Source organism: Podarcis liolepis, assembly GCF_965112155.1.
Source record: "Podarcis liolepis genome assembly, chromosome: 8".
Taxonomy (NCBI): Eukaryota; Metazoa; Chordata; class Lepidosauria; order Squamata; family Lacertidae; genus Podarcis; species Podarcis liolepis.
In genome coordinates, this window is record NC_139560.1 from 86,877,906 (window position 1) to 86,895,635 (window position 17,730).

The 17,730-nt window shown below is 45.6% G+C and overlaps 1 protein-coding gene across 4 annotated transcripts in view; it reads right to left on the bottom strand.

Annotated features, from left to right (window-relative positions):
- Positions 1–8,615: 8,615 nt before the first annotated feature.
- The window catches only part of AFAP1 (actin filament associated protein 1), a 47,270-nt gene continuing 38,155 nt past the window's right edge, over positions 8,616–17,730 (bottom strand). For all 4 annotated transcript variants that reach the window (XM_083519201.1, XM_083519199.1, XM_083519200.1 and 1 more), the window contains 4 exons: positions 16,427–16,591; positions 15,794–15,984; positions 14,547–14,708; positions 8,616–11,536 (listed from right to left, as the gene is read on the bottom strand). In XM_083519201.1, coding sequence (XP_083375327.1) covers positions 11,510–11,536; positions 14,547–14,708; positions 15,794–15,984; positions 16,427–16,591 — 545 coding nt within the window. In that variant the 3' untranslated portion in view covers positions 8,616–11,509. The remainder of the gene's footprint in view (positions 11,537–14,546; positions 14,709–15,793; positions 15,985–16,426; positions 16,592–17,730) is intronic.

Below are 17,730 nucleotides of genomic sequence, written 5' to 3' on the forward strand. Positions count from 1 at the left end.
ATGCACATCTACATCAAAATATGTAAGCAGGTCAATTGCTGTATCCCACAGCAAATTTGCATTTGTTCTGAGAAACTGTACCACAAAATTTTCTTTATTAAAAGTTGTTTGACACTCTTGATTTTGTCTTTATTTTTGAGTTAAGGCTCTGAGTCAGAGTACATGCAGAGGACAGATGGGCGGGGTATAAATAATAAATAATTATAAATTATTATTATTATAACCTTTCTATGCACAATTGCTAGGATTTAACATATACCATAATAGTAATAATATGAGGCTGAATTTGGTCCAGTTGCTTTGCATTGATCAGAACTGGCCATATTCTGGTTATAATATGTAGAAAGAATGATTGGTCTTACCTGAAGTGTATATTTGGGAGTAGGGATGCTGGAGTCAATGGGGAAAATATCGACCCCCTGGAGGCGGAAGTGTGCTGTGCCACGAGCACATTACTTGGGAGAAAATTATTGGAGATGAGGAGAGGCCAAAGGGGAGTGTCCTGAATTGAAAAATGATGGTTGCCTAGGGTGAATCGAAGATATTGTTGATGTGTGGGATGGAGTGAGAAGTGAAGGTATGCGTCTTAAGAGATTGATACTCAATATGAAATCTCTGTGGTGTAAGGACTCTCAGTTTGAGTTCTGAGATTCCATCTTGAATCTCTTGTAAGCCACGTAACGGTTGAGGAAGCGTAAATTGAGAACAGGATGCCATTTTTGGGGATCTCTTTTTGGCACAACAAAAAATATGGAGTAGGAACCACGAAAGTGCTGATCTGAGGGAACAGCACTATAGCTTCCACAGACAGAAGATGGCGAACACAAGTCCAAACAGCTTGGAAACGTACTTTATTTCTTGGCAAGGGCAAGGGAATGAAACGTTGGGGGACGGACGGAAATGAATTCTATGAAATAATTTCTGAAACCCAGCAATTGGATACTGGCGTCTGCCAGGCGAGGAGGGAAAGAATCGGCCCCCGCACCCGGGGCACAGATCCGCCATTGGGTTTGCTGTTTTGTGGCTTTGGTACTGGAAAAAGTTGGAAAGCGATGAAACCCTTGCCGGCCTTGGAAGCATTGTCTAAAGGATTGAGGTCTGAACCTGACGTCCCTTTGCCTATTCTGGGAGTGAAAGGATTGGAAACAAGAAGAGTCGGAAGAAACGCCTGGTTGGGTGCTTGTCATCTCTCTGGGTCAGCAAGACTTTTCTCTTATCTTTTGATTCTATAAAGACATCTTTCAACACCACTTCTCCAAAAAGCTGACCTCCTGAAAAAGGTTCAGTGGAAAGGTTTAGAGGCAGCACCAGCATTCCAGGACTTCAGCCACAGAGTGCATCTACAGCTACCTGGATGCCACTGCTCTAGCTGCAAACTGCATGAAGTCCATGAGAGCATTTGCCATACTTGAGCTTTAAGGAGTTTGGCAAGAATCTGTTGCTGTCGAGCTGGATATTGGGGAGGAGATTGCAACAGATCCTCAAACCAAACAATATATGCTCAAGCGCATGAGGATGCTATGCAGGCAGCTCTCATGGAGGGGGCTGCTGCATCATGGGTCTTAGTAAGGCATATTCAATCCTCCTATCAGTAGTGTTCCAAAGTTGAGCATTTCCTTCTTGGGAACCAGATGTTGCAAGGACAGATTTAAAACTGGTCTGTCTATAGAAGGAGAAGACTATACGCCATGAATTCAGGATTCAAATCATATAGTTTGTTAACTAAGGCAGAATTTCTTTTAGAGTGCATAGGTGCATCAAGCTCAGATTTAACTACTGCCTTAAGCACTGAGGGAACCAACATGAAGTTGGATGGGATATGGCTAGGAGTTAACAAACACACATCACTCTCTGGTTCAGTGACTGATCTGTCAGGTTGAGCAGTTAATTCTAAGACGTGCATTATCTTATGTTTCAGGGTGAGGGCACTAGCCTCCTGAAACAGCCACATGGAAAAAGGTTCATCCTGCATAAATTCTTCACTCCTATCATCATCCACCTCCTATTCCTGAAAAACGGTTGGGAAGGAAGGCAAGGGAAAATCCTCATTCTTATCATCACCTATGGAGGTGAATGGGTTAGGGGCTCCATAATAGTCAGAGAAGCACAACGCAGACAGAAAGACTACAGAGCCACAGCCCTTGATTGCAAATTATAAACTCTCAACTCCATTTGCTACCCTGTGGACCAGGAGGAGGAATAGGCAAAGTCCACCAACTGCCTCAGATACACGCAAGCAGCCATCTGGGGGATAAAATTAGAAATGTAGAGGCCCCACTCCATCTGTCATTCCACGGACCAGGAGGGCAGAGTTGCCAATCACAATGTAGAAAGGGCTAGCTAGTGGCTGTGGTGGCAGAAGGAAGGAGGAAACCATGGGGCAAGGGCTCCTCCCTGACCGCTTTTGTGATCTGAGGAAAAAAGGCGCGCAGCCAAAAAAGGCGCCATTGTGCACCAAAGCAACACAGAAAGCAAAAAGAAACAAACTGCCAGAAGTGAAAACAACCCTCTTAAATCCAAGCGCTAAATAGAAAAAAGGACAAGAAGAAACCAAGGAGGAGAAAACAGTTTGGTGGCAAAAGCCACCAAAGCGCTGCAGAAATAAAGAGTGTTCCTTATCTTTCCAATCAGTAAAGCTGTAGCACCTGAGGCGCTGGTGAGAGAGGCTAGAAAAAGAAAGAAAAAGACGTTCACAGGAACTCTGGATTTTCAGAATGGCAACAATTACCTAAAAACAGGGTAAAAGATAATAATGCAGCAAATGGAAGAAAGTAGGAATGGGTTTTAGGGAGAGTTGGGGTTTTTTGGTTTTGTTTTCTAAAGACAGGAATCTAGAGGAAATGACAGGGAAGGAAATTAAACTGAAAATGAGAAGAAATGAAATAGACTTATCTGGCGAAAAAGTAGAGCCATGAGGAATGAACTGCTGCGCCAGGCAGGAGGGAAAAACTGGGGCAGCCTAGCCTACTTCACACCATTCTTTGCTCCTGCCTAGCGTCCTGTGACGAGGACACAGCCAACCCATTGGCTGCAGCATCCCATGAGGTAAATTCAGTGCTTTTCTTCTAGAAAAATGGTGCCGGTCCTGCACACCCTTGAATACCCCAAGAAAAAAAGCTGCGTGGAATTGCCATTGGACCACTGCCATCACATCCTGCGCCTCACCCTCTGCGGCCACAAGGAACATGGAGCGGGGGGGGGGGCATGGAAACGGGAGGAGGGGTCCAGAGGTGCCAAAGATGGTGAAAGCAAAACACATTATTGACACTGAAAGTTTTCCACTCTTATCACCGGAACCCAACTTAACCTTGTAGGTGAAATTTGAGCTTCCAAACATATTTCCGCTTCTGCTTTCATTTCCCCAAGTGGCACCTGCCTTGGAGGTGGCCCAGATCAAACCAAAGTGTGATCTGGATGGCAGCTGCATGCTAGAGGTATGTTCAGGTAGTAGAGGAAGGCACAGGAACGTGTTATTGTGTTTTCCCTACTGCTCTAAACCAATCTAAAGTTGGCAGTGTAACCCAGAGACAGAAATAACTTCCCAGCAGCTTCAAGACATCACCAAAAAGCTGTCATGCAACAGATCAGAAAAGTGAACAGTTAAGATACAAAGGCTGAGTTTTCACAGGGTATTTTTATTAATAATGTCAATTAATGTGTTACACCAATTAGGTGCCTGTCATATTATTTTCTGGGAAAGAAAGGTAAAAAACTAAAACGAGTAAGGCCTGCATTTCGTGTGGCCCTTTTCTCCTTCCAATTTGGGCTTCTACAAACTTCTATTGTCTTTCTCAGAAGATAGAGAATGCTCTTGACCCAGCATTTCATAACTAACAGCAGCCACACCAACACTGAGAAATGAAATGTAAAATACAATGAAATAAAACATAGGAGATATGAAAACATAATAACAGCTCACAAAAAATCCCCTTGCTCTAGTGTTCCTTCTTCATGGAAAACTTTAAATACGATTTTGTCTTTGAAAATACAATCATAAAAATAATTACATTCTTAATACAAGAGTATTCTTTTAAGTGAAACAACTCAGATCCATTGGTAGGTTTGGTAATAATGGAAGACTGATACAGAATTATTAATACATTAAACATTTATTTTTTGCAAAGTCTTGCTCCCCAAATTATAACCTGATATTTAAAAAGTAGACCCACATCCCCATCCAATGACATAAATTACAACTTCCATAACAAAAATAAAAAACAGTTCCTGATTCATACTTTATTTTGGAATACTAGATCAGTAAAATGTCCTCACAAACATAGAAATGCAGTGTACAAAACCACTTCCTTAAAGCAATTCTTGATCATTAGTAAAACCTTTGCTAAAGGCCTGTGTGAAATGCATGATGGGAATGGGGGGGGGGGAGCAGGTGAGGAGTAGATCTCTCTCCAATCTGCAGACTTATCCTGGATTCTGTTTTTCTAAGTCGCAGCAGAGCATGACAGAATGCTTGTAACTGGTTTATCTAGAAGGTTGCACAGGAACCCTTCTACCCAAGCTAAAATCAATGAAACTGCTCACCTGGAAGCACATCAAGGGGTCTTCCTGGCCATTCAGAGCTCTGCCACAGCACTATTCTGCGCATGTGCACACACAAACATACACACTGAGAAAGGGGTGGAGTATATTTCACAGCATTTAATATGGTCTATTTAGAGGTTCTTTCTGTTTTGGTTTGTTTCTGCTTTTTTATCTGTACATTATTTGTATATACCTGGCACTTCCAAGACAAAAACCAAATAACAGCAGGGACATCAGAAGGACTCCCACTGGGCTGTGGGGAGGCAGCCCAATCCCTTTACAATGCCTTGTTTTTGAAAAGTACTAACTCTCGTGGAGAAGAAGTTCAATAATAAAGTTACAAAAATGGTTCCTGCAAAGTCAGCATACCAAACAAATCCCCACCTTCTGCATTAAGGGCAATACACACAAACCCTCACTCTGTTGGAAGGTTTCCCTCAAAGGGTGTAACTACACAGGGACTCATTTCCCTCTCAGGCCCAAGACAGGGACGCCTCCTCCTCGTTGCAGCTCCCCTTTTCCTGTCCTCCCATTCATACCCTGCTATTTGGGAAGGCTTTTGTGTTTTCTTAAAAAGTCCTCTGCACGTCTTAAGAATTTTTAGATATGCATTTTTATGCCTTCTTAAAAATGTACCAATACATATATATTATTATTTTAACAACAACAAAAAAAGGGACACCTGCTTTTTGATGGCCACACTAACCAGTCAATTAGTATTCTGCTAATTCAGATGAGGAGGTAACTTTGTGCTTGTCAAAAGGGTTAGCCAACCAGAACTCCATTGAGCCTACTTTTACTGGGAACAGGAGGTACCTGATGTTCCTTCATTTCATTCATTCACTTATGTACCTTTCCTTAAAAAGCTGCAGGGGCAGAGCAGGCTCTCTCCTCAAGCTACGCACATCTGTCTTGGGCCTGAGTTTAGTGAAATTTACCAACCAGGGGGGCGGATACGAAGATGCAGCAACTGAAATTTAGAATACACACTCTGCTCAAAGTAAGTTTCACAAGGGAAAAATAAAATTGCACATATCTGGTAATTTATTCTAGTTATTGTGCTCTGTGATCTGTTTAAAAGGGACAGCAACAGAAGCTGCTTCCTTATTAAACGTGCTGATCTAAGGTCTAGCATATATCATAAATATGTACATCTATAAATTAAACATTTAATGAAATATACAAATAAATTAGTTTAAAATAATTTGCCTAAATAAAATAACTTTTGTATACACTTCCTTGCACGGGACATTTTGTGGGATATAGATGACCTTTCTGCACACCTGCCAAACCGCCATACAGGCCAGAGAACTAAAGGAAAAAGCAACATGGAATGAGAGAGGTGGGCAGTGCGTGCCACCATTAACCCCTTCAGGGAGCATTTTATCCTCCCTACACGCTTCAGAAATTAACAAAAAGCTTATTCCGTGACCAATTTGCAACAAGTGATGCATCTACAGGGTTTACTCAACCCCGTCCATGGGCTGCTCCATTCCGGACACTAGGGGAGGCTGTTCTTATACAAATTCCTTTGCATGTGCAGAGCTGCCCTCATCACTTCCTCGATATGAAAGCAAAGCATGGGCTTTCTGGGGATATTTTGTTTGCTTCCCCTCCACAGGCAGACAATCCAAACAGCTGGTCGGTAGGGCACCAATGGACTATGACAGTAGATTGCCTTTCCAGTCACATATGCAGGAAACAAAGCCCTCTAATTCTTTGTATGCGCAGTGGCGCCCATTGACACCAGCGGCAGGTTCAATATACAGTGGTACCCCGCAAGACGAATGCCTCGCTAAACGAAAAACCCGCAAGACGAAAGGGTTTTCCGATTTTTAGAGGCTTCGCAAGACGAATTTCCCTGTGGGCTTGCTTCGCAAGACGAAAGCCCATAGGGAAATCTCCTGGGACAGCGGGGAAGCGCAGCTCACCTTCTCCTCTGTTCCCAGACCTGTCCTGAAGGCTTGTGGTGGGAGGTCCGGGAACAGAGGAGAAGGCGCGCAGCGCTTCTCCTCTGTTCCCGGGGCTTGCGGTGGGAGGAGGGTTTTTCCTCCCCACCGCCAACATTCAGAACAGCATTCTGAATGTTGGCGGTGGGGAGGAAAGCCCTCCTCCCACCGCAAGCCTTCAGGACAGGTCCGGGAACAGAGGGGAAGGCGGGCAGCGCTTCTCCTCTGTTCCCGGACCTGTTTTGAAGACTTGCGGTGGGAGGAAGGTTTTCCTCCCCACCGCCAACATTCAGAAGGCTGTTCTGAAGGCTGGCGGTGGGAAGAAAAGCCCTTCTCCCCCGCCAGCCTTCAGAAGAGTTCCCGGAGGGCTGCCTAGGCTGCGGATAGCAGCATGCTGCCCCGCGCAAGGGGCGCTGTTAAGCAGAGCGCCCTTCGCGCGGGGCAGACATTCGCAGCTTGGGGAGCCCTGCAGGACTTCCCCGCAGGGCTCTCCAAGCTGCAGATAGCAGCCTGCTGCCCCTATCCGCAGCCTGCAGGGCTCCCCAAGCTGTGAATGTCTGCCCCGCGCGAGGGGCGCTCTGCTTAACAGCGCCCCTTGTGCGGGGCAGCAGGCTGCTATCCGCAGCTTGGAGAGCCCTGCGGGGAAGTCCTGCAGGGCTCCCCAAGCTGCGAATGTCTGCCCCACGCGAGGGGCGCTCTGCTTAACAGCGCCCCTTGTGCGGGGCAGCAGGCTGCTATCCGCAGCTTGGAGAGCCCTGCGGGGAAGTCCTGCAGGGCTCCCCAAGCTGTGAATGTCTGCCCCGCAGGAGGGGCGCTCTGCTAAAGAGCGCCCCTCGTGCGGGGCAGCAGGCTGCTATCCGCAGCTTGGAGAGCCCTGCGGGGAAGTCCTGCAGGGCTCCCCAAGCTGCAGGTGTCTGCCCCGCGCGAGGGGCGCTCTGCTAAAGAGCGCCCCTCGTGCGGGGCAGCAGGCTGCTATCCGCAGCTTGGAGAGCCCTGCGGGGAAGTCCTGCAGGGCTCCCCAAGCTGCGAATGTCTGCCCCGCGCGAGGGGCGCTCTGCTAAAGAGCGCCCCTCGTGCGGGGCAGCAGGCTGCTATCCGCAGCTTGGAGAGCCCTGCGGGGAAGTCCTGCAGGGCTCCCCAAGCTGCAGATGTCTGCCCCGCGCGAGGGGCGCTCTGCTAAAGAGCGCCCCTCGTGCGGGGCAGCAGGCTGCTATCCGCAGCTTGGAGAGCCCTGCGGGGAAGTCCTGCAGGGCTCCCCAAGCTGCAGATGTCTGCCCCGCGTGAGGGGCGCTCTGCTAAAGAGCGCCCCTCGTGCGAGGCAGCAGGCTGCTATCCGCAGCTTGGAGAGCCCTGCGGGGAAGTCCTGCAGGGCTCCCCAAGCTGCGAATGTCTGCCCCGCACAAGGAGCGCTCTGCTTAAGAGCGCCCCTCGTGTGGGGCAGCAGGCTGCTATCCGCAGCTTGGAGAGCCCTGCGGGGAAGTCCTGCAGGGCACCCCAAGCTGCAGATGTCTGCCTCGCACCGGGCAGCAGGCTGCTATCCGCAGCCTAGGCAGCCCTCCGGGAACTCTTCTGAAGGCTGGCGGCGGGAGAAGGGCTTTTCTTCCCACCGCCAGCCTTCAGAAGGCTGTTCTGAAGGCTGGCAGTGGGGAGAAAAGTCCTTCTTCCCCCGCCAGCCTTCAGAAGAGGTCTGGGGACAGACTGTCCCTGGACCTGGTCTGAAGGCGGTTTCCATAGGAACGCATTAATTGATTTTCAATGCATTCCTATGGGAAACCGTGCTTCGCAAGACGAAAAACTCGCAAGAAGAAAAAACTTGCGGAACGAATTAATTTCGTCTTGCGAGGCACCACTGTACATGCAGCAAAACAAATGGTCCTGTGCTCAGATCTGGCTCTAATCATTCTGACCAAGGACAGTGCCTCAAAGCGTCACAGTGTGGTCAGTGTGAATGATTAGATTAGGAACACAGGAGCACGAGGAACATGTTGGGAGTTTTCATGGGAATTTTAAACCTTCCTCTGATGGAAATCATGCAGATGGAGGGCAGAACTGTGTAAAAGAGCCGCCTTTCATCACACCAGCCTATCCAAACTTGAGGTCCTCCTCCATAAGCCCCTGCCAATTAAAGTTAGGTAGGTGGTGGCCAGCAAGGGGGGGGGGTGACACTTTAATTCATAGCACCCCATTTGTGGATTGTCGTCTCCAACTATGATGTCATTTTATCACCAGAGGAAGATCTGAGCATTTCAGCATATAATGTGAGCTGGTCTTGATTACAATTTTACACATTCTGCTGGATTGTATGCGTCTGCTTTAATTCCTGCTTCTACTCTGCAATATATACGACATCTCAAGGTGGGGAAAACAAAGTCAGTTTATCCACCTTCTTCCATGTTCTGGAGGGATCCTGCCAACAGGGAGGGTGAACGTAAGGGTGTCCCGTCCCCCACCTCTGGCCTTGATTTTTAAACACAATTTCCCTCCCATTGGAAATTAAATGGGGTGAACTGATGGGCTGACGTAATTTTCTCCCTGGTTTGGGGACATCAGGGGAGCCGGGAGGCTGTGGATCCTTTGGCTACTGAAGTTGTCATGACAGCACAGAGGAGAACTCCAACGTCAGATCCCCCTTTAGGATCAAAGCTCTCTCTTTCCACCAACCAGGAGGGATCTCGGCCATCCTATGGCCCATGGGGTGCCTTCAATGGATTTGTAAAGCACAGTAAATAAAACAGCATAAAACCAAACATAAAAATGCTCTGTTACATTTATCTGTAACACAGCACTCATCCAGAAGGTGCCATTTGCCTACGACCTGACCTTCCCTATCCTCAGTTTCTGGGTGGTGGCTGAAACTTTGACTTTGGGTCTCATTATCCCTTTCTGGAAAGTCCCTGGTGGGCCTACCTGATCTTATGTGGAAGGATATTGCTGGGATAGAAGACTCAAAAGAAGATTGATGCCACCTCTCTTGAGTAGTTCCCCCCTCCCTACTTATCTTATTAAAATAAAATGCATACATACATAAAATTAAAACTCTGAATTGAGCTTGGTCTCCTCCGTGACATGGTGATGGGGTCCCATGGACCCCTTGAGTTGCAGGGGAGGGCAGGATGGAAAACTTGTCATTTGGGGAGGGATTGTTCCTGCTCTGGCTCTTAGCTGAGCATCCCCAAAGTGGCAGGTAGGTCAGAAGAGCAGCCTGCTCAGTCAGCGTTGCAGCAGGGCAGGAGAGTGTCCTGGCTGTCTTGTAGCTTGACCTGAACTCAGCTCCATAGAAGGGATAAAGAGACGCTCTCCCTGGAAGGACTGCCTGCTTACAGAAAGAGGCAAAAAAGAATTCAGGGAGCAGACACACCCTTCTAACTAAGGCTGCAACCCTAACCCCACTTACTTGGGAGTAAGCCTACTGAATTCAATAGGGCTTACTTCTGAGTCGACATGGTTAGGATCACACCGTAAAGATCCCTATCGTGGTCTCTTCTGTCTGTTCTCAGGAAAGAAACAGAAGGAGCAAGAAGCACCGGCCAGTGGATGCAGCCTCCCAGCTGCCTTGCACAATATGCCTGAAGAGGGAAAGACCTTGGAGCAGCCCCTACGCACAGCAGCTGTTTTCCTAAGATCACACAAAACTCTGGACTGGGGCAACAGATATACTAAGGAGTACCAGAGGAAATTTTTGTTACACTTATGAGACATTTCTTTGGGAGGTGCAGAATAATAAATGATCATTTATATTCCACTTTTCAAGCGTTTGAAGCATTTCACACACATTATTTGCAACAACCCTGCAAGACAGGCCAGTATCATTATCATTAATGATGATTATTATTATTATTACTATCCCCATATTGCAGATTGGGTGGTGAGGCAAAGACTGCCCATGGGCACCTAGCAAGTTCACAGCTGAAGTGGGTTTTCAGCTGCAAACTTCTTGGCTTACAACTCATGCTTTTAGCAGGAAAAAGAAACGTCATATAAACTTAGAAAAATAAACATTAAATTGTTTTCTTTAAAAAATACAGGGACACATACCATCTTCTAAGCAGAGATCACTGAAGAGAAGAGGTGCTTAAGGATAACAATTAAAAATTGGTTTATTCTAAACATTCATTGGAGGTTGAAAGAATTTTGCCTTTTAGCATTGAGAGAAAAGTATTATTTTAAAAAGGGGGGGTGTTACATTTTTTAAAAATCAGATTTTTTTTTCTTGGAATGTTTCTGAATGCAATGATACATTAGTTGTTCCTTATTTTCTTCCTATATATCCTCCTCAAAACAACTTTAACTCTGGAGGGGAATTTGAAGTAGAGAGTTATTGGTCCTGTTTACTTTGAGTGAAGTGGGATCCATTTCTATTGGCTTTTTGTGGGAGTGGGGAATCCATCTAAAACATTTGAAGAAAATAAAAACATCTTCAAAAATAACATTTAAAAATGATGGAAGTTCTTTCTAGTACAGCTGGGAGGAGCCGTTCTACACTAGTACCAAGGTAATATTTCAGTTGTGTTATCCAGTTGTGTTATCCTTCTTGGTCTCTAATCACCATGGAAAACAGCAGGTCCACGACTTCCACAGCGGCTGCAGTTTTTCAGTCTTCTACTTTAAAAACCTTGTAAGAACTGAATGAATGCCACAGAGTTGAGAATCCCCACATTTATCCAGCAACTTCTACAGAGAGCCAACATCTGATTTTGTACCAAATGATTAAAGCTATCTAAAACTATTTCAAATGAGTACTGAAACATGCCAACCTCAAATTCCATCCAACACAATTGCTAGTTTAACCTGATCCATCTACGTAACCATTTAAAATGTTCCTTTTATATTATGTTATTTCCGGAAGAAGTGTCACAGTAACAAAAATGACACATTCAAGATGGCCCTCCTCTTGGCTGTGTTAAACTATATGGACCACTAACTGAACAGGATTGACAAACCCTTTACATCTTGGTGCAGGTAAATCTTCTTCAGTCCACCTTGAGCCATACCAAACAGGCACTAGTGACGATTTTACTTCTTTATGTTCCATTTTTCATCTCCCATTCCTAGAGGGGGAGACATTATATCAAAGTCATGTAATACTTGACCCAAGTACATCTAAAATGCAAGAGTTGTTCAGTGGACTTTACTGTATTCCAGGCTGCCACAGCCTATGCAGAAAAGGGGCCGAATTGCAATTTATGCAAGTTAAAAGTAATCTTTGTCAAATCTGTATTTACTTCACATGAACTAGAACATGAGGTTAATACACAAGAGAGACATGCTGCCATTCCATTATCTGCAGCTTACTGGAAGGGAAGAAATCAGGCAAGTCCAGAAAGAAATTCTAGAACCTAAAATTCTTACTGGCTTGAAAAAATAATTGTACTATTTAACATCCTGTGATTCTTTGTATATCCACCCCTGCTCACTGCTGGAATAAGGCCCCAAAGGCTTTCCGCTGTGGTAATGTGGCTATACGATTTTAAGAAGTTACTGCAACTAAGGGCCTGTTGGAGGAGTATGTGTGAACTTGATAGAGCAGGACTGTAGTGGTGGAATCCAGCCCAGTTTCCTTCCTCCTTCTGGGGTAGGAGACGGGGGCTCGGGACCTTTCAAAGCTTGGCTTCCAGCCAGAAGAATGGAAGTAACTGGACTGGATAGGACCAGATCACAAATGAGACTGCTAAAGCCTGCCCCATCTCCTTAAGGAAGGGTGCAGCCTAAGGTGTAAGCAAAATTCCCCCTTTTTAAATCAAAATTGTGAGTGGATTTTATCTCATATTCTAGGCTTGGTCCAAGACATCCATTTCTCACATGACAGCATGCCATGCCTTCCACATGAAGATCTGCTTGCTTGGAAACACCCTGAAGTGAAAACTACACACCCTGTTAAAACCACAGAAAAAGAAAGGCCTTCCCTCTGAGGAAGCATGTGGGACAAAATCCTCAGGCTTTTAAACCAGCAACTCCCTACAGGGAAAGTGTCCTAAGAAGACTGTATCATCTCTGCGACTGAGATAATGTCCCACTTGTCTCTCCTGCACCCACCACCAGCTACTGGGCAAAGCATTTCTTTGTAACAAAAATGTGAATCACAGCATCAGAAAAATATATATACTGGAAACTGGACTGCAGTGCAGTACAAAACAGGCAACCAATGAAAAAGGAGGGAGTCGGTTGTTATCCAGGCACAAGTCTTGATGTGAAGTTTGTTTCTGGGGGGAAAACCTACAACTGAAATTATCTGAGGCTGTTAAAAATGAGGGAAAGTGTGTTTACCTCCTGTGAACAGTTGGCAAGAATACAGACAGAGGAAGCAAAAACAGAACTCTGAGAATGGGACTGTTCCACTTACTGGTGGTACAAGAGCTGGTAGTGATGATTGCTGCTAATTTTAAGTGCTAAATTTCTTTAAATCATGTTTAAAGTGAAAATACATTTAACATATTTATTATGTACAGTGGTACCCCGCAAGACGAACGCCTCGCGAGACGAAAAACTCGCAAAACGAAAGGTTTTTTCGTTTTCGAGTTGCCTCGCAAGACGAATTTCCCTATGGGCTTGCTTCGCAAAACGAAGCTTGCCCCGGGGACAGCGGGTCTTCTCTTTTGAAGCAAGGGGCGGCGGGGAGATCGCTTCTCCCCACCGCCCCTTGCTTCAAAAGAGGTCCGGGGGCAGCGGGAAGCGCTTCCCGCTGCCCCCGGACCCCTTTTGAAGCAAGCGGCTGCGGGGAGATCGCTTCTCTCCGCAGCCGCTTGCTTCAAAAGAGGTCCCGGACCCCTTTTGAAGCAAGCGGCTGCGGGGAGATCGTTTCTCCTGGTGCTCCGAAGCGGGGCAGGGGGGCGGGAACACCTTCCCCCACCACCCCGCTTCAGAACGGTGCTCCGAAGCGGGGCGGGGGGCGGGACAGACTGTCCCCGGACCTGGTCTGAAGGCGGTTTCCCTAGGAACGCATTAATTGATTTTCAATGCATTCCTATGGGAAACCGTGCTTCGCAAGACGAAAAAACCGCAAGACGAAGAGACTTGCGGAACGAATTAATTTCGTCTTAAGAGGCACCACTGTAATTTGCTTTTTTAAATGGAAGTTTAATGGAAGTTTTTGCATGGTTAAAAGTGCCCTTTTTACGTTATTTCCCTGCCAGTGTAAATTCCTTTTTAAAAAAACATAAACCCCTGGCTCAGGAAGTGAATTCTATACAATACCAAGCACAAGAGTCCAGTAAGAAAAATGCAGACCTTTGACAGGAATGAATGCTAATCCCAATTGTATAAAACCAAAGTAGAGCCAATTTTCAGTTTTGTTTCCGTTGAGTAATTTGACTTCATGTATATCAACATTAAAATAGTGAGCTCACACCACAGATAGATAAAATTTTGAAAGTACTTTTTCACATCATCAAGAAAATGAAAAATATCTTAGGATAAACAGGCAAATGTATGCAGTCAGTGACTGAGAACAACAAAGCATGTGTGAGTACGTATTTCAAAAACTTAGGGCTCATTAGCCCTTCTGCTTGGCCCAAGCCTAGAAAGCATGGGCTTGTGTGGATTTCTGCTTGTCCCACACCTCCTAAGCACAGGACTGAGTGGTTTTGTCCTTGCCCCGCTGCTTTCACCAGGAAAACCCACTCTGTAGCAATAAATAGGAACAGACACCAATCTGTAGAAAACCAAACTGAAATTTGCTCCAATTCAGTAGCAAAGATCAGGTCTCTCTCGGGAAAGGGGCAGGGCAAGAGCAAGTCTGGATGAGTCCTCATTCTTGTAAGCCGTGGGAAATACAATAATTTAACAAAGTTTCAGCTCTTAAAGCAAAATACAAGGAGTGCATTATAGGAAACTGAAGAGGACCTGAAAATGTTCAACTATTCTTCCCTTCAGTGTGAACTAAAAGAGCAATCACAGCCTTATAAGACAAGATAGCCATTAACTTTTTCTTTTCTGAACAGTGGCAACCCTTTCAGAACCAAAGTGAGACAGAAAACTGGCTCCTCTAGTGTGGGCAAAAAGCAAATAAGCCAAGCCTGTAAATATTGGCAGAGTAACATTGGACGCTGAGGCAGATCTCACCTTTGCCTTCTGAAGCACATGGCCTCTGCATGGAGAGGTGCTTGAGGAGGAATGTCTTTTCAGGACTACAGCACTGTTCACAGGCACAGAACATTCAGTATCACTTGTGTCACAGCTGGAGATAGGTGAATTCTCCAGAGTCTGATGTTTTAGAACTGGAGACTGTAAGAATACAAAACCATTTGAAATCATGACAGCTATCAAAACCTGCTTCTTGGTCTCAGGAACCATTGTGCAAATTTAGGATGCAATAGCTTAAGAGATGTGCAGGTGGACCATGAGCAAACGACTTTCCAAAATGTATAGATGGGACTACAGAGTGTGACTGATCTGAGATGGTTTACTAATTGCCTTTATCTGGTAACAATATCAGTACTTTAATGCAGTGGTTCCCAATTAGCTAATTACTGAGGGCCCCCTATTTTTCACAAGTCAAGTACTGACCCCCTACTTTCAAATTTTTTGATACTGCAAAGCAATTTTTTGAACAAAATGTTGGCTAGCCCCTAATAAGCAAAGAATTTTAGGTACGCTAAAAAACAAAACTAGGGCTAAGTGATATCTGGTTTTCAACATCGTGATACATCAGCAGCTAGACAGCACAATATTCCAATATATAATGACGTCTGAAATTGGAGATCAGGCGTGGGGATGAGTGAAGGAGCAGCCATGGAGATCAGATGGGGGTGGGAGGCAAGGAAGGGGAGTCACTTCCACTGCATGGTTTGAGTGGGAGGAGATGGGGAGGGGGTGCATAAGCCAGATGCACGTCCACTGTGGCTGCTGCTGCTTTCCTGCTGACTGAGAAAAGCTGCTCCACCTCAGTGCCAGGGGAAGGTAGTGCCACGGTGCCTTGAAGGGAGGGCGATCAGCTGCCCTGTTCTCCATCAGCGTGAGGGAAGGCAGCTCAGATCAGCAGTGTTATCGGCTGAGATCATCATGTGATATTGACAACACCTTGAAACTGGCTGCTCTGCTCTCCCCTCACGTGAGGAGCGTTATATTGCTACATATTGCCAGGTCAAAATTGTTATTGCGGTATGATTTCAAAACTGGTTTGGGCCAATACATTGAAAAATTGCACAGTGCTAGAATAGACCATAAAATTTGTGATATTACCATGAAAAATGACAAAAAAATCACTTGGAGGAGGCAAGGGATGAGGCCACGGACATCCTGGGTGTGTTCCACTGACCCCCAGGGGTCCCCGGATCCCTAACTGGGAACCGCTGCTTTAATGGAAGTACCTGTGCAGTTGAGGTTCCTGATTTAGGCTCAATCGCCAGTCCCAATGTGATGCCGCCAGCCAAAGCTTTCTTCAGGTTCTCTTTCACCTCTGTCAGCTCTAGTTCCAGAGTAACACGTTCAGACTCTTTCAACTTACACTCCTCTTCCAACTTCTTTAGTTTATCTTCAAGGATAACTAGTGTTTTCCTACCTGAAATTCAGAGGCAAGGTAAGTGATATCTGAGGCAGGGGGAGATTTGTACATTCCTAGTTTCTCAGTGAGGCCACAACCCTGCAAGCAACTTCAAGACGGAGGCATAAGACTTACTGCAATTTGACCAGATACAATCTTGGTTTCTTCCTCCTTTGTAATATCTAGTTGAGTTTACATCTCTGTCCTGGTGCAATTACCCCCATGACTCCTTTAATGATTATTTAGTAGTAGTAATAGGAAGAACCAATGATAATATTTCTGATTATGTTTAATGTGTTTTATGCATTTTTATCCTATTTTATTTCCGCATATTGCTTTGGGGCATTCTGTTGTGGGAAAAGACTAACTAACTAGTCATGTACCTTCTCCTGCTACTGGAAGTATCTTTCCTGAGATTCTGGTCATACAATGGTCTAAGAAGATCAAACACCCAGCATACCAGCATTTGCTTCCAGGGCTGCTCTAAGGTCTTTCCTTTCCTTTCGAAGCTGAGCCAGGCGATTCCTCAGAGTTTCTCTTCTCCTCAACAGCTCCTCCTCTTTGGTCTGCAACCTCTTTGCATCTGCTTCAACACGGTTCTTTCCATATTTGTACTGTTCAGCACCTACACATAAAGGTTAACTATTAGGCATCAGAGAGCAGGAATGCTATTAATCTTACCTTCTTATATGGCTCAGTGGTTAAGTATCTGCTTTGCATGTGGGAGAGCTAAGGGTCACTCCCTGGCACCTCCAGCTTATGCTGGGAATATGCAGTGTTTCTCAAACTTGGGGTCTTCAGCTGCTGTTGAACTACAACGCCCATCAATCCTGACAACCGCTACTGCTGGGTAGGGATGGCAAGAGTTGCAGTCCAACAACAGCTGAAGGCCCAAGTTCGGGAAACACTGCCCTCGAGAGCCACTGCCACGTAGACTAGACTGAGCTAAATGGATGAAGGGTCTTGACTCAGCATAAGGCAACTCCCCAGGTTCTTATTAATCAAAAAGCTAAGTCCCAACACAGACATTCTAACAGCCATCCAGCAGATGTGGCTGTTTTCCGAGGCATACAAATCCTTTCTCAAATGTAACCACCAAATCTCTGAACCGTATTCCAAGATCTCTCTGCTTGTCACATCTCTTTCCCAGTGTGGTTGCTGTACCCATGCCAACTGTGGTCCAGGGGTGTAAACCTTTCAGCACATTTGTTTTAGCTTCCCGGCATGTTTATGAACCACACATGACACCTGCAGCCTTGGGATGTCTGTCACTTGTGTGGTTTGTAAAACACACCAGGAATCAAACCCATGTGGGTTTAAATACTTGGACCAAAGCAAGAGCAGTCAGGAAGGCTGTGGCAAACATGTCAGCGAAGTTACATGTAAAGGAAATCCAGAATGTTTCCAAAATTCTTAAGTAATGAACAGGAAGACTAAGAAAAGAAGATGAGAGTTTAATTAAGTTCCCTAGTTGTTCAGTGGTTAACTAGTAATTGGAAATCACCAAATTAATTACCAAATGCTAACTGGTAGGACTGTAACTTTCAGATGACCTGAGAGTTAAGAAGGGCATGTGTAAGAAATGGAAGAAAGGAAATCACAAAGGAGGAGTAGCCAACAGTTGCAGCGGGAAAGTCAGGCTGGCTAAAGCTCAGAATGAGCTCGGGCTCCCAAGAGAGGGTAAAGAAGATAAAAAAGGTTTCTTTGGCTATGTCCAAAGTAAGAGGAAAAACAAGCAAGTGGTAGGTCCTATGTGTGGCGAAG